The 14,546-nt window shown below is 51.4% G+C and overlaps 1 protein-coding gene across 7 annotated transcripts in view; it reads left to right on the top strand.

The window, feature by feature from the left end:
• PPARD (peroxisome proliferator activated receptor delta) overlaps window positions 1-9,170 on the top strand; it is an 86,542-nt gene extending 77,372 nt beyond the window's left edge. For all 7 annotated transcript variants that reach the window (XM_017957820.3, XM_017957821.3, XM_021937166.2 and 4 more), the window contains 5 exons: window positions 661-815; window positions 2,482-2,620; window positions 4,913-5,115; window positions 5,294-5,744; window positions 6,826-9,170. In XM_017957820.3, the coding sequence (XP_017813309.1) occupies window positions 661-815; window positions 2,482-2,620; window positions 4,913-5,115; window positions 5,294-5,744; window positions 6,826-7,073 (1,196 nt within the window). In that variant the 3' untranslated portion in view covers window positions 7,074-9,170. The remainder of the gene's footprint in view (window positions 1-660; window positions 816-2,481; window positions 2,621-4,912; window positions 5,116-5,293; window positions 5,745-6,825) is intronic.
• The last annotated feature ends 5,376 nt before the right edge of the window (window positions 9,171-14,546 follow it).

Raw genomic sequence — 14,546 nt, forward strand, 5'->3', positions numbered from 1 at the left:
GACTGATACCTAAGCTGTTCTACTCAAGCAAGAAGTTTCATGGGAATGAACGTGAGCTTCTTGAGAGATTGTTTACAGCATCCCTGGAGTCTATGCAAGAATAGAACTTCCTCTGGGGGATGGTGGGGAGGCTAGCTCTGCAGAGGTCTACAGTCCTGCAGTTTCTGCAAAACACATTGCACACATCTCCACGTGGGCCACACAGTGGCAACCTCTGAACCGGGAGAGCTGCTTCCTAAGGGCCATCTAAAGATTGTGTGTCTGCTTTCTCCCTCTTGCTTTCCTCCTCCCAAAACACAGCCATTTTCCTCCCTACTGCTGCCGCATAGTGAGTTCAGCCCAGGAAGCCTTTGACCCAACCCCAGTGGTAATAGCTGCCGTGTACTGAACATCTTCTGTATGCTAGGCTCTGGGAGAAGCACTGTGGAGACTTTTTGCCCGTCCTCCCAGAGAAGCTGTCAATACCCCTGGTTCAGGTTCTAGGTGAAGAAACTGGTCCTGACCTCAGGTTCTAGGTGAAGAAACTGGTCCTTAGAAAAGTTGACTCCCTGAGGCCACACAGCTGTTAAGTGACTGAGCTGAGGGCTGTGGGGCTGTTCCCACACCCTGGCTTCCAGGCCTGGCAGCGTGTGGAGCTGCCCCTCCATTGTGTGTCCGCAGACCTCTCCCGGAGCTCCTCGCCACCCTCACTGCTGGACCAGCTGCAGATGGGCTGTGACGGGGCCTCGTGTGGCAGCCTCAACATGGAGTGCCGGGTGTGCGGGGACAAGGCATCGGGCTTCCACTACGGCGTCCATGCATGTGAGGGGTGCAAGGTACGGACTCGGGGGAGTGGTCGCTGGCCACTGAGGCGCTGGTCACGTGGTGAATTGACCCTCCACAAAGCTTTCCCTGCCTTGGGGTAGGGCCCTGACTGTGTCCACTGCAGAATTCCTGCCCAGGAGGCAGTCAGACCCTTGGGCTCCAGACCTCAGCTCTGGGCACTGCAGGAGAGGAGGGAGTTCCCTTGTCAAGCCTACCCTGCCAGGCACCTGTGTTGACCCAGCTTTGTGGGTGATTGTGCCCCCCTGGGGACCAGGCAGGCAGGACAGAATGAGGGTCTTGGGCTGAGGTCTGGGTTTCCTGTTTCTCAAAGCTCAAAGGGGACTCTTTGAGAAAAAGGACAGACATTTGTTTTTCCACTGACATTTGTGGATCCTTCCTAACTTCACACACATCAAAATCTCACGATTATTTTATTGAACCACCACCTCACAAATATACAGAACCAGATAAATTTATGAGAAACCAAGTTAGCCGTGAGACAATCTTATGTTACCAAACTAACAAAGAAGCTTTTTTTTTTTTTTTTGAGATGGAATCTTGCTCTGTCGCCTAGGCTGGAGTGCAGTGGCGTGATCTCAGTTAATTGCAACCTCCACCTCCCGGGTTCAGGAGATTCTCCTGCCTCAGCCTCCAGAGTAGCTGGGATTACAGGTACACACCACTATGCCTGGCTAATTTTCTTTTTTTTTTTTTTTTTTTTTTTTTTTTTGAGACGGAGTCTCGCTCTGTCGCCCAGGCTGGAGTGCAGTGGCGCGATCTCGGCTCACTGCAAGCTCCACCTCCCGGGTTCACGCCATTCTCCCGCCTCAGCCTCCGAGTAGCTGGGACTACAGGCGCCCGCCACCACGCCCGGCTAGTTTTTTGTATTTTTAGTAGAGACGGGGTTTCACCATGTTAGCCAGGATGGTCTCGATCTCCTGACCTCGTGATCCACCCGCCTCGGCCTCCCAAAGTGCTGGGATTACAGGCTTGAGCCACCGCGCCTGGCCGCCTGGCTAATTTTCGTACTTTTAGTAGAGATGGGGTTTCACCATGTTGGCCAGGCTGGTCTTGAACTCCTGACCTCAGGTGATCCACCTGTCTCGGCCTCCCAAAGTGCTGGGATTACAGGCGTGAGCCACTCTGCCCAGCCCCAACAAAGAAGCTTTAGGACTTCTTTAGGCATTTAAAATAGTTGTGTTCTTTTTGTTTTTTGTTTTTTTGAGACAGAGTTTCACTATTATTGTCCAGGCTGGAGTGTAATGGCGCGATCTTGGCTCACTGCAACCTCTGCCTCGCGTGTTCAGGAGATTCCCCTGCCTCAACCTCCTGGGTAGGTGGGATTACAGGGGTGTGCCACCACACTTGGCTAATTTTTCTGTATTTTTAGTAGAGACGGGGTTTCACCATCTTGGCCAGGCTGGTCTCAAACTCCTGACCTCAGGTGATCGGCCCACCTTGGCTTCCCAAAGTCTGGGATTACAAGCGTGAGCCACTGCGCCCAACCTAAAATAGTTTTAATTAAAGTTTCAGAATTATTTATTTTCCTTCTCCATCTCCCCTCCAAAAATTTCTCCTCATTACTTCCAAATTTCAGGAGTATGCATTATCAGGCCCTTTGGCACAACCTCCCCCCACCTCCTGGTGGCCTTTCCTCACCTGTTCTTGGTGCCTCAGGGCTTCTTCCGTCGGACGATCCGCATGAAGCTGGAGTACGAGAAGTGTGAGCGCAGCTGCAAGATTCAGAAGAAGAACCGCAACAAGTGTCAGTACTGCCGTTTCCAGAAGTGCCTGGCACTGGGCATGTCACACAACGGTGAGAGCTGACCAGGGCAACACGGGCTGCTGGCTCCACACAGCCTGAAACCAGGGTCCAGGGAGCCCTCGGGGCAGCCCAGAGGGGGCGCCTGTAGAGCAGTGCCTGGCACACAGTAAGCACCATGGCTGTTGGCTGTTGGCTTTGCTGATCTGGACCTTGGGTCTTAGAGCCTAAGACCTGCCAGTTCCTCAGACTGCCAGCATCTACCATGGTCCCAGGCCTGGGGTAGTCTCTACCTCCCTGTACCTGAGGTTTACCCATTCTGGCCCAGAAGGGAACTGAGAATTGATAACAGCTTGAACAATTTGGGGAACACCAGTCCCAGAAACTCAAGCCTGTCTCAGATGACCTGACGCAGCATGAAAGCTACTGCCAAGGCCAGGGATCCCCTTGGCCCTTCTTGGTTATAGAAGGCAGGCAGTAGCCAGTAAGTGACCACATCTGTCAACTGCCAGGAGCCAGGCAGAAGTTTCTTGGAGGTCAGCCACTCCCCAGAGACAAAGCCTTCTCTGCCCTGTGCTCCAGGCCTCCTGCAGAGCCTTGTCTTCAGACTCCTAGGGTAGGATATTGCAAAGCCCACCTGTCCCCTTAGTACCTCTCTGAGTCAGACCCCTAGAGGACAGGGGAGAGCCTCTTGTGATCTTGACAGGCAGGTTAGCTGCTTGGCCAGCTTTTACCCAGGGATGCCCTAACTGCCTTGCATCTTAGAGGGTAGCAGGACCTGAGCCCTCCATTTGCGGCTCTCCTGGGTAATGGGGTCTGGCAGGTCTGGGTTTGACTCCTTTCCTAGGAAATCTCAGAACTGACTGAATCCCTCTCCTCACGCTAACTCTGAGAGAAGTCGCATTCGTATCCTACTTAATTACTAATGACAACAATTTTTGAGTGCTTACTATGTGAGGATTCTTATTTAATTGATCTAATAACTCAGTACGTTTTTTAAAGTATTAGCCTCATTTTTCTTTTCTTTTTTTTTTTGAGAGGGAGTCTCGCACTGTCGCCCAGGCTGGAGTGCAGTGGCCGGATCTCAGCTCACTGCAAGCTCCGCCTCCCAGGTTTACGCCATTCTCCTGCCTCAGCCTCCCTATAGCTGGGACTACAGGCGCCCGCCACCTCGCCCGGCTATTTTTTTTGTATTTTTTAGTAGAGACGGGGTTTCACTGTGTTAGCCAGGATGGTCTCGATCTCCTGACCTCATGATCCGCCCGTCTCAGCCTCCCAAAGTGCTGGGATTACAGGCTTGAGCCACCGCGCCCGGCCAGCCTCATTTTTCTGATTAAAAAAGAAAAGTGGCCAGGTGCAGTGGCTCACACCTGTAATCCCATCACTTTGGGAGGCCAAGCAGGCAGGAGGATTGCTTGAGTCCAGGAGTTTAAGACCAGCCTGAGCAACATAGTGAGACCGTGTCTCTACAAAAAAAAAAAAAAAAAACCAATTAGCCAGGCTTGGTGGTGGCATGCACCTGTAGTCTCAGCTACTCAGAAGGTTGAGGTGGGAGGATCACTTTAGCCAAGGAGGTCAAAGCTGCAGTGAGCCATGATTTGCCACTGTACTCCAGCCTGGACAAGAGTGGAGACCCTGTCTCAAAAAAAAGAAAAGAAAAAAGCCGGGCATAGTGACACACGCCTATAATCCCAGCATTTTGGGAGGCCAAGGTGGGTGGATCACCTGAGGTCAGCAGTTCGAGAGCATCCTGGCCAAGATGGTGAAACCCCGTCTCTACTAAAAAAAAATACAAAAACTAGCCGGGCATGGTGGCGGACACCTGTAATCCCAGCTACTTGGGAGACTGAGGCAGAGAATTGCTTGAGCCCGGGAGGCAGAGGTTGTGGTGAGCCGAGATCGTGCCACTGTACTCCAGCCTGGGAGACAGAGCAAGACTCTGTCTCAAAAAAAAGAAAAAGAAAAGTGAAGGAGTCTGCCCCAAGTCACACAGCTAGTAAACTGCTCAGCTGGAACTCACACCCAGGCCTTTGTCACCAAAGTCTGTCTTACCCCAGTCAGAGTAGCTCAGTCACTCAGTATGTTAGAGCCCTTGTGTTCTGGGCACTGTGAACAAAACAGACAAAATCACTGCTCTTGCAAAGATACACCCCCCCAAAAAAATCACGTCTTGTGGAGCTTGCAATCTGGAGGGGCCACCCCAGCATTCCCACCTTGCTGACACTAGAGCTTCTGGGGTCCCTGGGCTCCAAAAGGATTTGGCCCATGCACCTGTAAAGGGATGGGGATGTCAGAGGTGCTGGGGCCTGCCTGGGCTCCTTGCTGACTGCCCTCTTCCCTGTGCAGCTATCCGTTTCGGCCGGATGCCGGAGGCTGAGAAGAGGAAGCTGGTGGCGGGGCTGACGGCAAATGAGGGGAGCCAGTACAACCCACAGGTGGCCGACCTGAAGGCCTTCTCCAAGCACATCTACAATGCCTACCTGAAAAACTTCAACATGACCAAAAAGAAGGCCCGCAGCATCCTCACTGGCAAAGCCAGCCACACAGCGGTGAGTGTTGCTGCTCGGCCTGGCAGTATCCTGGGCTCTGGGTCCCACTGCTGCCTGCCTGACTCCTGGGAGAGCCAGGCCTTCTCCCTCCCTCAACTTCATGGTGCAGGCAAGGGATATGGGGAGCACAGGGTGGGGGTCTCCCGAATCCTGGTCTCTAACAGGGCCTGGTTTTCAGCCCTTTGTGATCCACGACATCGAGACATTGTGGCAGGCAGAGAAGGGGCTGGTGTGGAAGCAGCTGGTGAACGGCCTGCCTCCCTACAAGGAGATCAGCGTGCACGTCTTCTACCGCTGCCAGTGCACCACGGTGGAGACCGTGCGGGAGCTCACCGAGTTCGCCAAGAGCATCCCCAGCTTCAGCAGCCTCTTCCTCAATGACCAGGTTACCCTTCTCAAGTATGGCGTGCACGAGGCCATCTTCGCCATGCTGGCCTCCATCGTCAACAAGGATGGGCTGCTGGTAGCCAACGGCAGTGGCTTTGTCACCCGCGAGTTCCTGCGCAGCCTCCGCAAACCCTTCAGTGATATCATTGAGCCCAAGTTTGAATTTGCTGTCAAGTTCAACGCCCTGGAACTTGACGACAGTGACCTGGCCCTATTCATTGCGGCCATCATTCTGTGTGGAGGTGAGTGAGAGTGTGGCAGGCGGGCTGGCCCGGCACACCCAGTCGTCCTGGGGGCTGGCCCACGCTGCAGGGCACTGTGCCTGAGCTCTGACAGTGTGGGAAAGTGTCCCTTCGATCTTCGCAGTGGAACATGCAAGGCACTGACTGACCATGCAGGATTAGCTCCATCTCATTACGTATGTAGATGGAGGTGGAGATAGAAAAGAGACTCAGCCAGACATGGTGGCTCACGCCTGTAATCCCAGCACTTTGGCAGGCCAAGGCAGGCGAATCACTTGAGGTCAGGAGTTTGAAACTAGCCTGGCCAACATGGTGAAACCCCATCTCTACTAAAAATACAAAAAATTAGCCAGATGTGGTGGCACGCACCTGTAATCCCAGCTACTTGGGAGGCTGAGCCAGGAGAATCGGAGAGGTGGAGGTTGCAGTGAGCCAAAATCCCACCACTGCACTCCAACCTGGGTGACAGAGCGAGACCCTGTCTCAAAAAAAAAGGAAAAGGACTAACAGGCAGTATGCTGTCATGTTAATGTGGGGTGGAAAAATTGTCTGCATTGTCTCTGCATTTTTAAAATTCCAACACAATAAATACAATAATAACTGTGCTAACTAACCGTGGCCTAGAGCTTACTTCATGCCAGGCACTGTACCTTTTCATCGATGATGACTCACTTGATCCTCACAACAAACCTGTGCAGGAAGAATGTTTTCTATCTCCATTTTACACATCAGAGAGGCTGAGTGACCTGCCCATAGCTTCATCTATAGGCTGTGGCAGACACAGGATTTGAATTAAGCATTGAGTCTCTTAACCACGATACTATGTTGCCTAATCGGGGCGGGGGGGGGGGGGGGAACCATTGGCAAAAAACGAAAGAAGTGGATTAAGACCGGGGTAGGGAGACTAGAACACCCAGTGGAGCATTGCTGACGGGACAGGGCTTGGTCTGTCACGGGACAGGGCTTGGTCTGTCACGGCCAAGGAGGCCTGCTGTCCCCTGGGCCAAGTCACCTCTTGGGGTGGAGGTAGGGGAGCTCCACTGCCTTTCTGAGCTCCCTGGCATGCCCTGTGTCCCCACAGACCGGCCAGGCCTCATGAACGTTCCACAGGTGGAGGCTATCCAGGACACTATCCTGCGTGCCCTCGAATTCCACCTGCAGGCCAACCACCCCGATGCCCAGTACCTCTTCCCCAAGCTGTTGCAGAAGATGGCTGACCTGCGGCAGCTGGTCACCGAGCATGCGCAGATGATGCAGCGGATCAAGAAGACCGAGACCGAGACCTCGCTGCACCCTCTGCTCCAGGAGATCTACAAGGACATGTACTAAGGGCGGCACCCAGGCCTCCCTGCAGGCTCCAGTGGGGCCGGCACTGGAGGGGCCCACCCACGTGACTTTTCCGTTGACCAGCCCTTGAGCACCTGGCCTGGAGCAGCGGAGTCCCATGCTCGCTGTGAGACACATGACACCCACCGCCTCTGGCTCCCTGTGCCCTCTCTCCCGCTTCCTCCAGTCAGCTCTCTTCCTGTCTGTTGTCTCCCTCTTTCTCAGTTCCTCTTTCCTTTCTAATTCGCTTACTCTATTTCTTCCTTTCTGTAGGCTTCTCCTCTTCCCTTCTCCCTTGCCCTCCCTTTCTCCACCCCCCATGTCTGTCTTCCTTTCTTATTCTGTGAGATGTTTTGTATGATTTCACCAGCAGCATAGAACAGGACCTCTGCTTTTGCACACGCTTTCTCCAGGAGCAGAAGGGAGTGGGGCCTGCCCTCTGCCCCATCATTGCACCTGCAGTCTTAGGGTCCTCACTTCTGTCTCCTGTCTTCAGAGCAAAAGACTTGAGCCATCCAAAGAAACACTAAACTGTCTGGGCCTGGGTTCCAGGGAAGGCTGAGCATGGCCTGGACTGACTGCAGCAGCCTGTAGTCATAGGGTCCCCGCTGTAAAGGACAGTGGGCAGGAGGCCCAGGCTGAGAGCCAGATGCCTCCCCAAGACTGTAATTGCTCCTCCGAGGCTGAGGCCACCCACTGACCCAACTGATCCTGCTCCAGCAGCACTCCTCAGCTCCACTGACACCCAGCGTCCTTCCATCTTCTTCACACTGGTTTGCCAGGCCAGTGTTGCTGATGGCTCCCTCCACTGGCCGCTGGACGGCAGTCTCCCAGCTTGGAAGTAGGCAGGGTTCCCTCCAGGTAGGCCCCCACCTCATTGAAGAGGAGCAAGTCTCAAGAGAAGGAGGAGGGGTTGGTGGTTGGAGGAAGCAGCACACGCAATTCTGCCCCTAGGACTGGGGGTCTCAGTTCTGGGGTCAGGCCAGGGAGAGCTCAGGGCAGGCCTTCCGCCAGCATACCCACTGCCCCCCTGCCCAGTAGCAGCCACCCACATTATGTCGGCACCCAGGGCCAGGGCCTGGCCTCACATCCTACTGCTCCTTTCTCTAGCTGGCTCCATGGGAGCTCAGGCCCCACTCTCCCTGAAACTGCCCCCTCCAGCACACACACAAGCACTGAAATCACTTTACCTGCAGGCTCCATGCACCTCCCTTCCCTCCCTGAGGCAAGTGAGAACCCGGAGAGAGGGGCCTGCAGGTGGGCAGGCAGGGCTGGGCCAGGTCTCTGGGGAGGCAGGAGTCCTGCAGGTCCTGCTGAGTCAGCCCAGCACCTGCTCCCAGTGGGAGCTTCCTGGGATAAACTGAGCCTGTTCATTCTGATGTCCATTTGTCCCAACAGCTCTGCCGCCCTCCTCTTCCCCTTTACTCAGCCCAGCTGGCCACCTAGAAGTCTCCCTGCACAGCCTCTGGTGTCCGGGGACCTTGTGGGACCAGTCCCACACCGCTGGTCCCTGCCCTCCCCTGCTTCCAGGTTGAGGTGCGCTCACCTCAGAACAGGGCCAAAGCACAGCTGGGCATGCCATGTCTGAGTAGGGCAGAGCCCTCCAGGCCTGCAGGGGCAAGGGGCTGGCTGTAGTCTCAGAGCACAGAGGTAGGAGAGCTGGAGTTCGAGCCCAGGCTTCCTGGGTCCTGCCTGGTCCTCCCTCCCAAGGGGCCATTCTGTGTGTGACTCTGGGTGGAAGTGCTCAGCCCTTGCCCCTACTGGCGCTGTGGCCTCCCTTCCATGCCCCAGGATCACTCTCTACTGGCAGGATTCTTCCAGCTCCCCACCCACCCAGCTGATGGGGGTTGGGGTGCTTCCTTTCAGGCCAAGGCTATGAAGGGACGGCTGCTGGGACCCACCTCCCCCTCCCCCACCATGTGCCGCATCCCTGCCCCGACCCGGGTCTGGTGCTGAGGATACAGCTCTTCTCAGTGTCTGAACAATCTCCAAAATTGAAATGTATATTTTTGCTAGGAGCCCCAGCTTCCTGTGTTTTTAATATAAATAGTGTACACAGACTGACGAAACTTTAAATAAATGGGAATTAAATATTTAAGAGCCGACTGGAAGCTGACTCAGTTACTTGAATGTTTTTCCTGGGGCTGACAGGGCTCCACACCTCCTCCACATCCAGTACTGGAGGGCAAAGGAGGCTTTGGGTGCCGAAGCCCTCCTGTGCCTCCACCTTGCTTTGCTCACCACTTGTCAGTCGGGTGGACGACTGTGCCATTTCCACCCTGCAGAGAGAATTTGGGGTGTGAGGGTACAAAGGATGTGTGGTACCCTGGTGGAGCAGCTGGGCTCTGGGGAACAGGAAGGCCCCTGGAGGAGGCAGATGCAGGACTCAATAGATTAAAGCCAGTTTTTCATCACCATGAGAGGTCATGGCTTTCCTCTCCTGTGCTGCCACCCGGTTCTCTCCTGTCTTTCCTGAGGTTCCATTTCCCCAGGGGTGCAGTAGAGCCCAGCCCCCAGCAGCCATGGGTTTGTCTGCAGTGCGAGGCCAGGTCAGGGTATGTAACAGAGTATGTGTTTATCTAGTCAGGAAAAAACTACAGCTAAATAGTTCCAAATGGGGAATGTACTGCAGGGAGTCATTGCAAAAGTATTGGAAGTACTGAAAGATCAACAGGGGGAAATAGAGGTCATCCAGAGATGAGTAACTGCAGGAAGCCATTCTCACCTCCAGGGCTGAATGGGAAAATGGTATCATTTGGGGGCCACCATTGCTAGAACACACACTGACACTGCAGCAACCAGGAGCCTGAAGTCACCAGTTGATTTGACTGTAGAACCAGACTGCTGGCGCCTGAGTTCATGCACATGGTACATATGGGGCCACCAGAGTGCCCAAGGCCACCACCACTGCTGCCCCTGTGACCTCACTGCTTGAGTGCTGTAGCCCCATAACTCATAGCCTGGTCTCAGCTGCTTCTGCCAGAAGTGCTGTCAGAGTTTGGGGTTGGGGAAGCAAAGGATTCTTCCTTCTGCCTATCTTCCAGTCTGTTGCTTTTACCTCCCATTGGGGGAAAAAAATGGATGGTAGTCTAGGAAATGGAGTTTGTAGACTTCCACCCATAGAGGAGCATGTGGAAGGGTGGGAATTGAACCAAGCGTCTGCAGGCAAACAACTAGCACAGCGTACAGGCACCAGCCCCAGTGTGAGGGATCCCAGATGCCCACAGCTAAGGGATGGTCACTACAGCACTTGCCTCCCTGTTTTCTCTCTTTGCTGGTCATCTTGGCAGAGCAATGGGCATCTCTGAAATTGGTAGCCTTTTTTATAATGGAATCTTCTGGTTTACTTGGTGTTATAAATAGAATGTTCATTCAGAAACAGAATGCTTGTTCCTCAGTACTCTAAGGAAAAATTAGCATTTAAACAAAAAGTTTTCTCAGCAAGGCAATTTTACTTTCTGCAGAAAGGGTGTTCCTCACAGATGGAACAATGGCGAGACTGCACACAAACAAAGGAGGGAAGCAATTTTTATCCCTTACACAGCTTGTCCTTGCTACTGTGTTCTGTCTCCATTGGCTGCAGCCGGACCGCACAATCTAAGCTAAACCCGGCTAGCTAATAACTTAAAACTTTATCCTAAATAGGTAAAGGCAAGGGAGAACAAAGGAAAAGAGGAAGTTGCTTGCAAAAGGACTTAGAAAAGTAATAACAAAATATATTGGTTAAAGTACAAGGACATCGAATGTACTCATTCCCTTATATCTAATAGCTACACAGGATAGGGCTTAACAGAGTTATTAGCACAGAACAAGGTGGCTTGAAGGAAGTTAGTCTTTAAAAGAAACTATTATTTCTAACACTTATGATTTATTTTTTAACAAGAAGGGAAACTTTGAAGAGGAACCTTTTTACTTTCTACACTTGGTTTATTTTTCTCACCTCCCTATTCTTTCCCACACTATCAAGTGGGGAAAAAATAGTCAAAGACTCTGTATGTTTCAGTTGTTAAAGGCCAGTCCTCTTCCCAGCACTGAAGAGGTAAGAACCCCATATACTAAATAACCAGTTCTCACTCAGTTCAGAGAGTCGAAGCTGTCTCAACCACTTTATCTGGGTTCTGGTGCTGCAAAGAGCATCATATTACTCTGGCCCCTGTTGTTACTATCCCTAACTGCTATTCCTTATTAAGCAGCTATTTATGCATTATACATACATCACCTCTAATCTTATAAGGTAAACCTTATCACCTGTCATTTTACAGAGGAGGAAGCACAATGAGAGATTAAGGGGTGTGCCTGTGGTCACAGCTAGGAAGAGGCATGGCCAGTATTCCATCCACAGCCTTAGGATCTCTGCTTTTCACCCAGGTTCAAAACTTTGGAGACAATAGTTGGTCACCTGGTCTCTTCTTAATAATGCTCAGGACACATGAATCAAACATTTAAACTAAAAAAATAAGAAAGCAAACTTAGGAGACTTAGAAGATTCTCTTGGCAATAATTCTATAAACCTAAAAGTATTCTGAAATTAGAAGTTTATTAGAGAGATGGCCAGGCGTGGTGGCTCATACCTGTAATCCCAGCACTTTGAGAGGCCAAGGTGAGCGGATCACCTGAGATCAGGAGTTTGAGACCAGCCTTGCCAACATGTTAAAACTCGGTCTCTACTAAACATACCAAAAACAAAAACAAAAACCTGGGCATGGTGGTGTACACCTGTAATCCCAGCTACTCAGGAGGCTGAGGCTGGAGATCACTTGAACCCAGGAGTTCGAGGTAGCAGTGAGCTGAGTTCACACCACTGCACTCCAGCCTGGGTGACAGAGAGAGACTCTCTGTCTCAAAAAAAAAAAAAAAAAAAAAAAAAAAGAATGATTTGAAAGAAAGAAAGAAACAGGGTCCTGAGCTTGTAGTATCCCTGGGAAGCCTGGCAAAAGCAAATGCAAAACCTTTCTGGAGGACAGATACAGGCAGTAGAGAATTCCCACAAAATCCTAGATACAAAAAAACAAGCCTGCATGAAAATAGACATAACAACCAGTGAAATTAGAGCCCTGGCACCTAAAAAAAATATAACTATTGACTGTTATAAAGGAAATAAATGTTTTACTTGGGAGGCTGAGGCAGGAGGATCACTTGAGCCCAGGTATTCGAGGTTGCAGTGAGCTATGATTGCGCCACTGCACTCCAGCATGGGTGACAGAGTGAGACCCTGTCTCAGAAAAATAGGCCGGGCACAGTGCCTCGTGCCTGTATCCCAGTACTTTGGGAGGCCAAGGCGAGCAGATCACAAGTTCAGAAGATTGAGACCATCCTGGCTACCACGGTGAAACCTGGTCTCTACTAAAAATACAAAAAATTAGCCAGGAGTGGTGGTGGGCGCCTGTAATCCCAGTTACTTGGGAGGCTGAGGCAGGAGAATGGTGTGAACCCAGGAGGCGGAGCTTACAGTAAGCTGAGATTGCACCACTGCACTCCAGCCTGGGCGACACAGGGAGACTCTGTCTCGAAAAATAAATAAATAAATAAATAAATAAATAAATAAATAAAATTAAAAATACATTAAAAAAAAATCAAGGTTGGGCATGGTGGCTCACACCTGTAATCCCAGCACTTTGGGAGGCCGAGGCAGGCGGATCACCCAAGGTCAGAAGTTCGAGGCCAGCCTGGCCAACGTGGTGAAACCCTGTCTCTACTAAAAACAAAAAATTAGCCGGACGCAGTGGCATGTGCCTGTGGTCCCAGCTGCTCTGGAGGCTGCTGACACAGGAGAATCTCTTGAACCTGGGAGACGGAGGTTGCAGTTAGCTGAGATCGAGCCACTGCACTCCAGCGTGAGTGACAGAGCGAGACTTCAACTCAAAAAAAAAAATCAAAACATAAGAAAGGAATAATTTGCTTTTTTTGTTTTTTGTTTTTTTGTTTTGAGATGGAGTCTCACTCTGTAGCCCAGGCTGGAGTACAGTGGTGTGATCTCAGCTCACTGCAACCTCTGCCTCCCAGATTCAAGCGATTCTCCTGCGTCAGCCTCTGAAGTACCTGAGATTACAGGTGCCCGCCACCACGCACAGCTAATTTTTGTATTTTTGGTAGAGATGAGGTTTCACCATGTTGGTCAGGCTGGTCTCGAACTCCTGACCTCAGGTGATCTGCCCGCCTCAGCCTCCCAAAGTGTTAGGGTTGCTGGCATGAGCCATTGTGCCCAGCCAATTTGCTTTAAGAAAAAAAATTTTTAAAGAAATGCCTGGAACTTCCAGGGAAAAGAAAAAAAAAGACAAAACCTGAATGAAATAAAAATTACACAGCCAGAGATCATTTTTTGCACCTCGAGAAGGATCTGTAGAAATTTTCAGCCGGGCATGGTGGCTCACGCCTATAATCCCAGCACTTTGAGAGGCCGAGGTGGGCGGATCATGAGGTCAGGAGATCAAGACCATCCTGGCCAACATGGTGAAACCCTGTTTCCACTAAAATACAAAACATTAGCCAGGCCTGATGTCGCATGCCCGTAGCCCAGCCCATCGGGAGGCTGAGGCAGGCGAATTGCTTGAACCCGGGAGGCAGGGGTTGCAGTGAGTGAGCCAAGGTCGCACCACTGTACTCCTGCCTGGTGACCCAGGGAGACTCCATCTAAAAAAAAAAAAAAAGAAAAGAAATTTTCCAGAAAATAGCAAGGGAAATCGAGATATAGAAAATATGGAAAGAATAAATTATCATACACTGCAGAAGGGAGAAGTTGGTGCCGTACAATCAATTTGAAAAACAATTGGCAAAATCTAGTCCAGTTGAAGGTGCACGCAGTCTATTACCCTGCATTTTCCTATTAAAATGTGCCTGTGGATGCTACAGGGCACCACCCATATCCCACCCCTCAGGACCCAGCTGCTGGGGGTATTGGCTGCTGAATTCAAAGCTGAGTTCTTCTCGGGGAATTGCCCTTACCAAAGGAAGCTGCCTCACCCAAGGATATGCACACACCCTGCTCAGGGAGTACAAAGGCTAAGCCTTCTTGCCCGTTTTGGGACAACTGGAAAGACTGGCCCAGCTCCAGAGCTGAGGCTTCTCTTACAACTACATTGCAGCTTAACTTCAATGGTTAACTTAACTGATTAGGGAGAATCCTCTAACCAATCCTGCTTCCTTCAGTTCCTTACAAGTGTTGTTCTAAAGAGCATTCCCCAGAAAGCGTTGTGCAAGTCAACTTCCAAACCTATTTCCTAGAGAAGCCATCCTGAGACCGTACCCTGAAAAGAAACCCATCAAATTACACCAAGACTCATATAAACGTTTACAGGAGCAATAGCAAACATTTGGAAACAATAAAAATGTTCACCAGGCTGATGCAGTGGCTCACGCCTGTAATCCCAGCACTTTGGGAGGGCAAGGCAGGAGGATCACTTGCGGCCAGGAGCTCAAGACCAGCCTGGGCAACATAGTGAAACCCCATCTTTCCAAAAAGTTTTGTTTTTGAGACGG

The sequence above is a fragment of the Papio anubis genome, chromosome 6 (assembly GCF_008728515.1).
Source record: "Papio anubis isolate 15944 chromosome 6, Panubis1.0, whole genome shotgun sequence".
In the NCBI taxonomy this organism is placed as follows: Eukaryota; Metazoa; Chordata; class Mammalia; order Primates; family Cercopithecidae; genus Papio; species Papio anubis.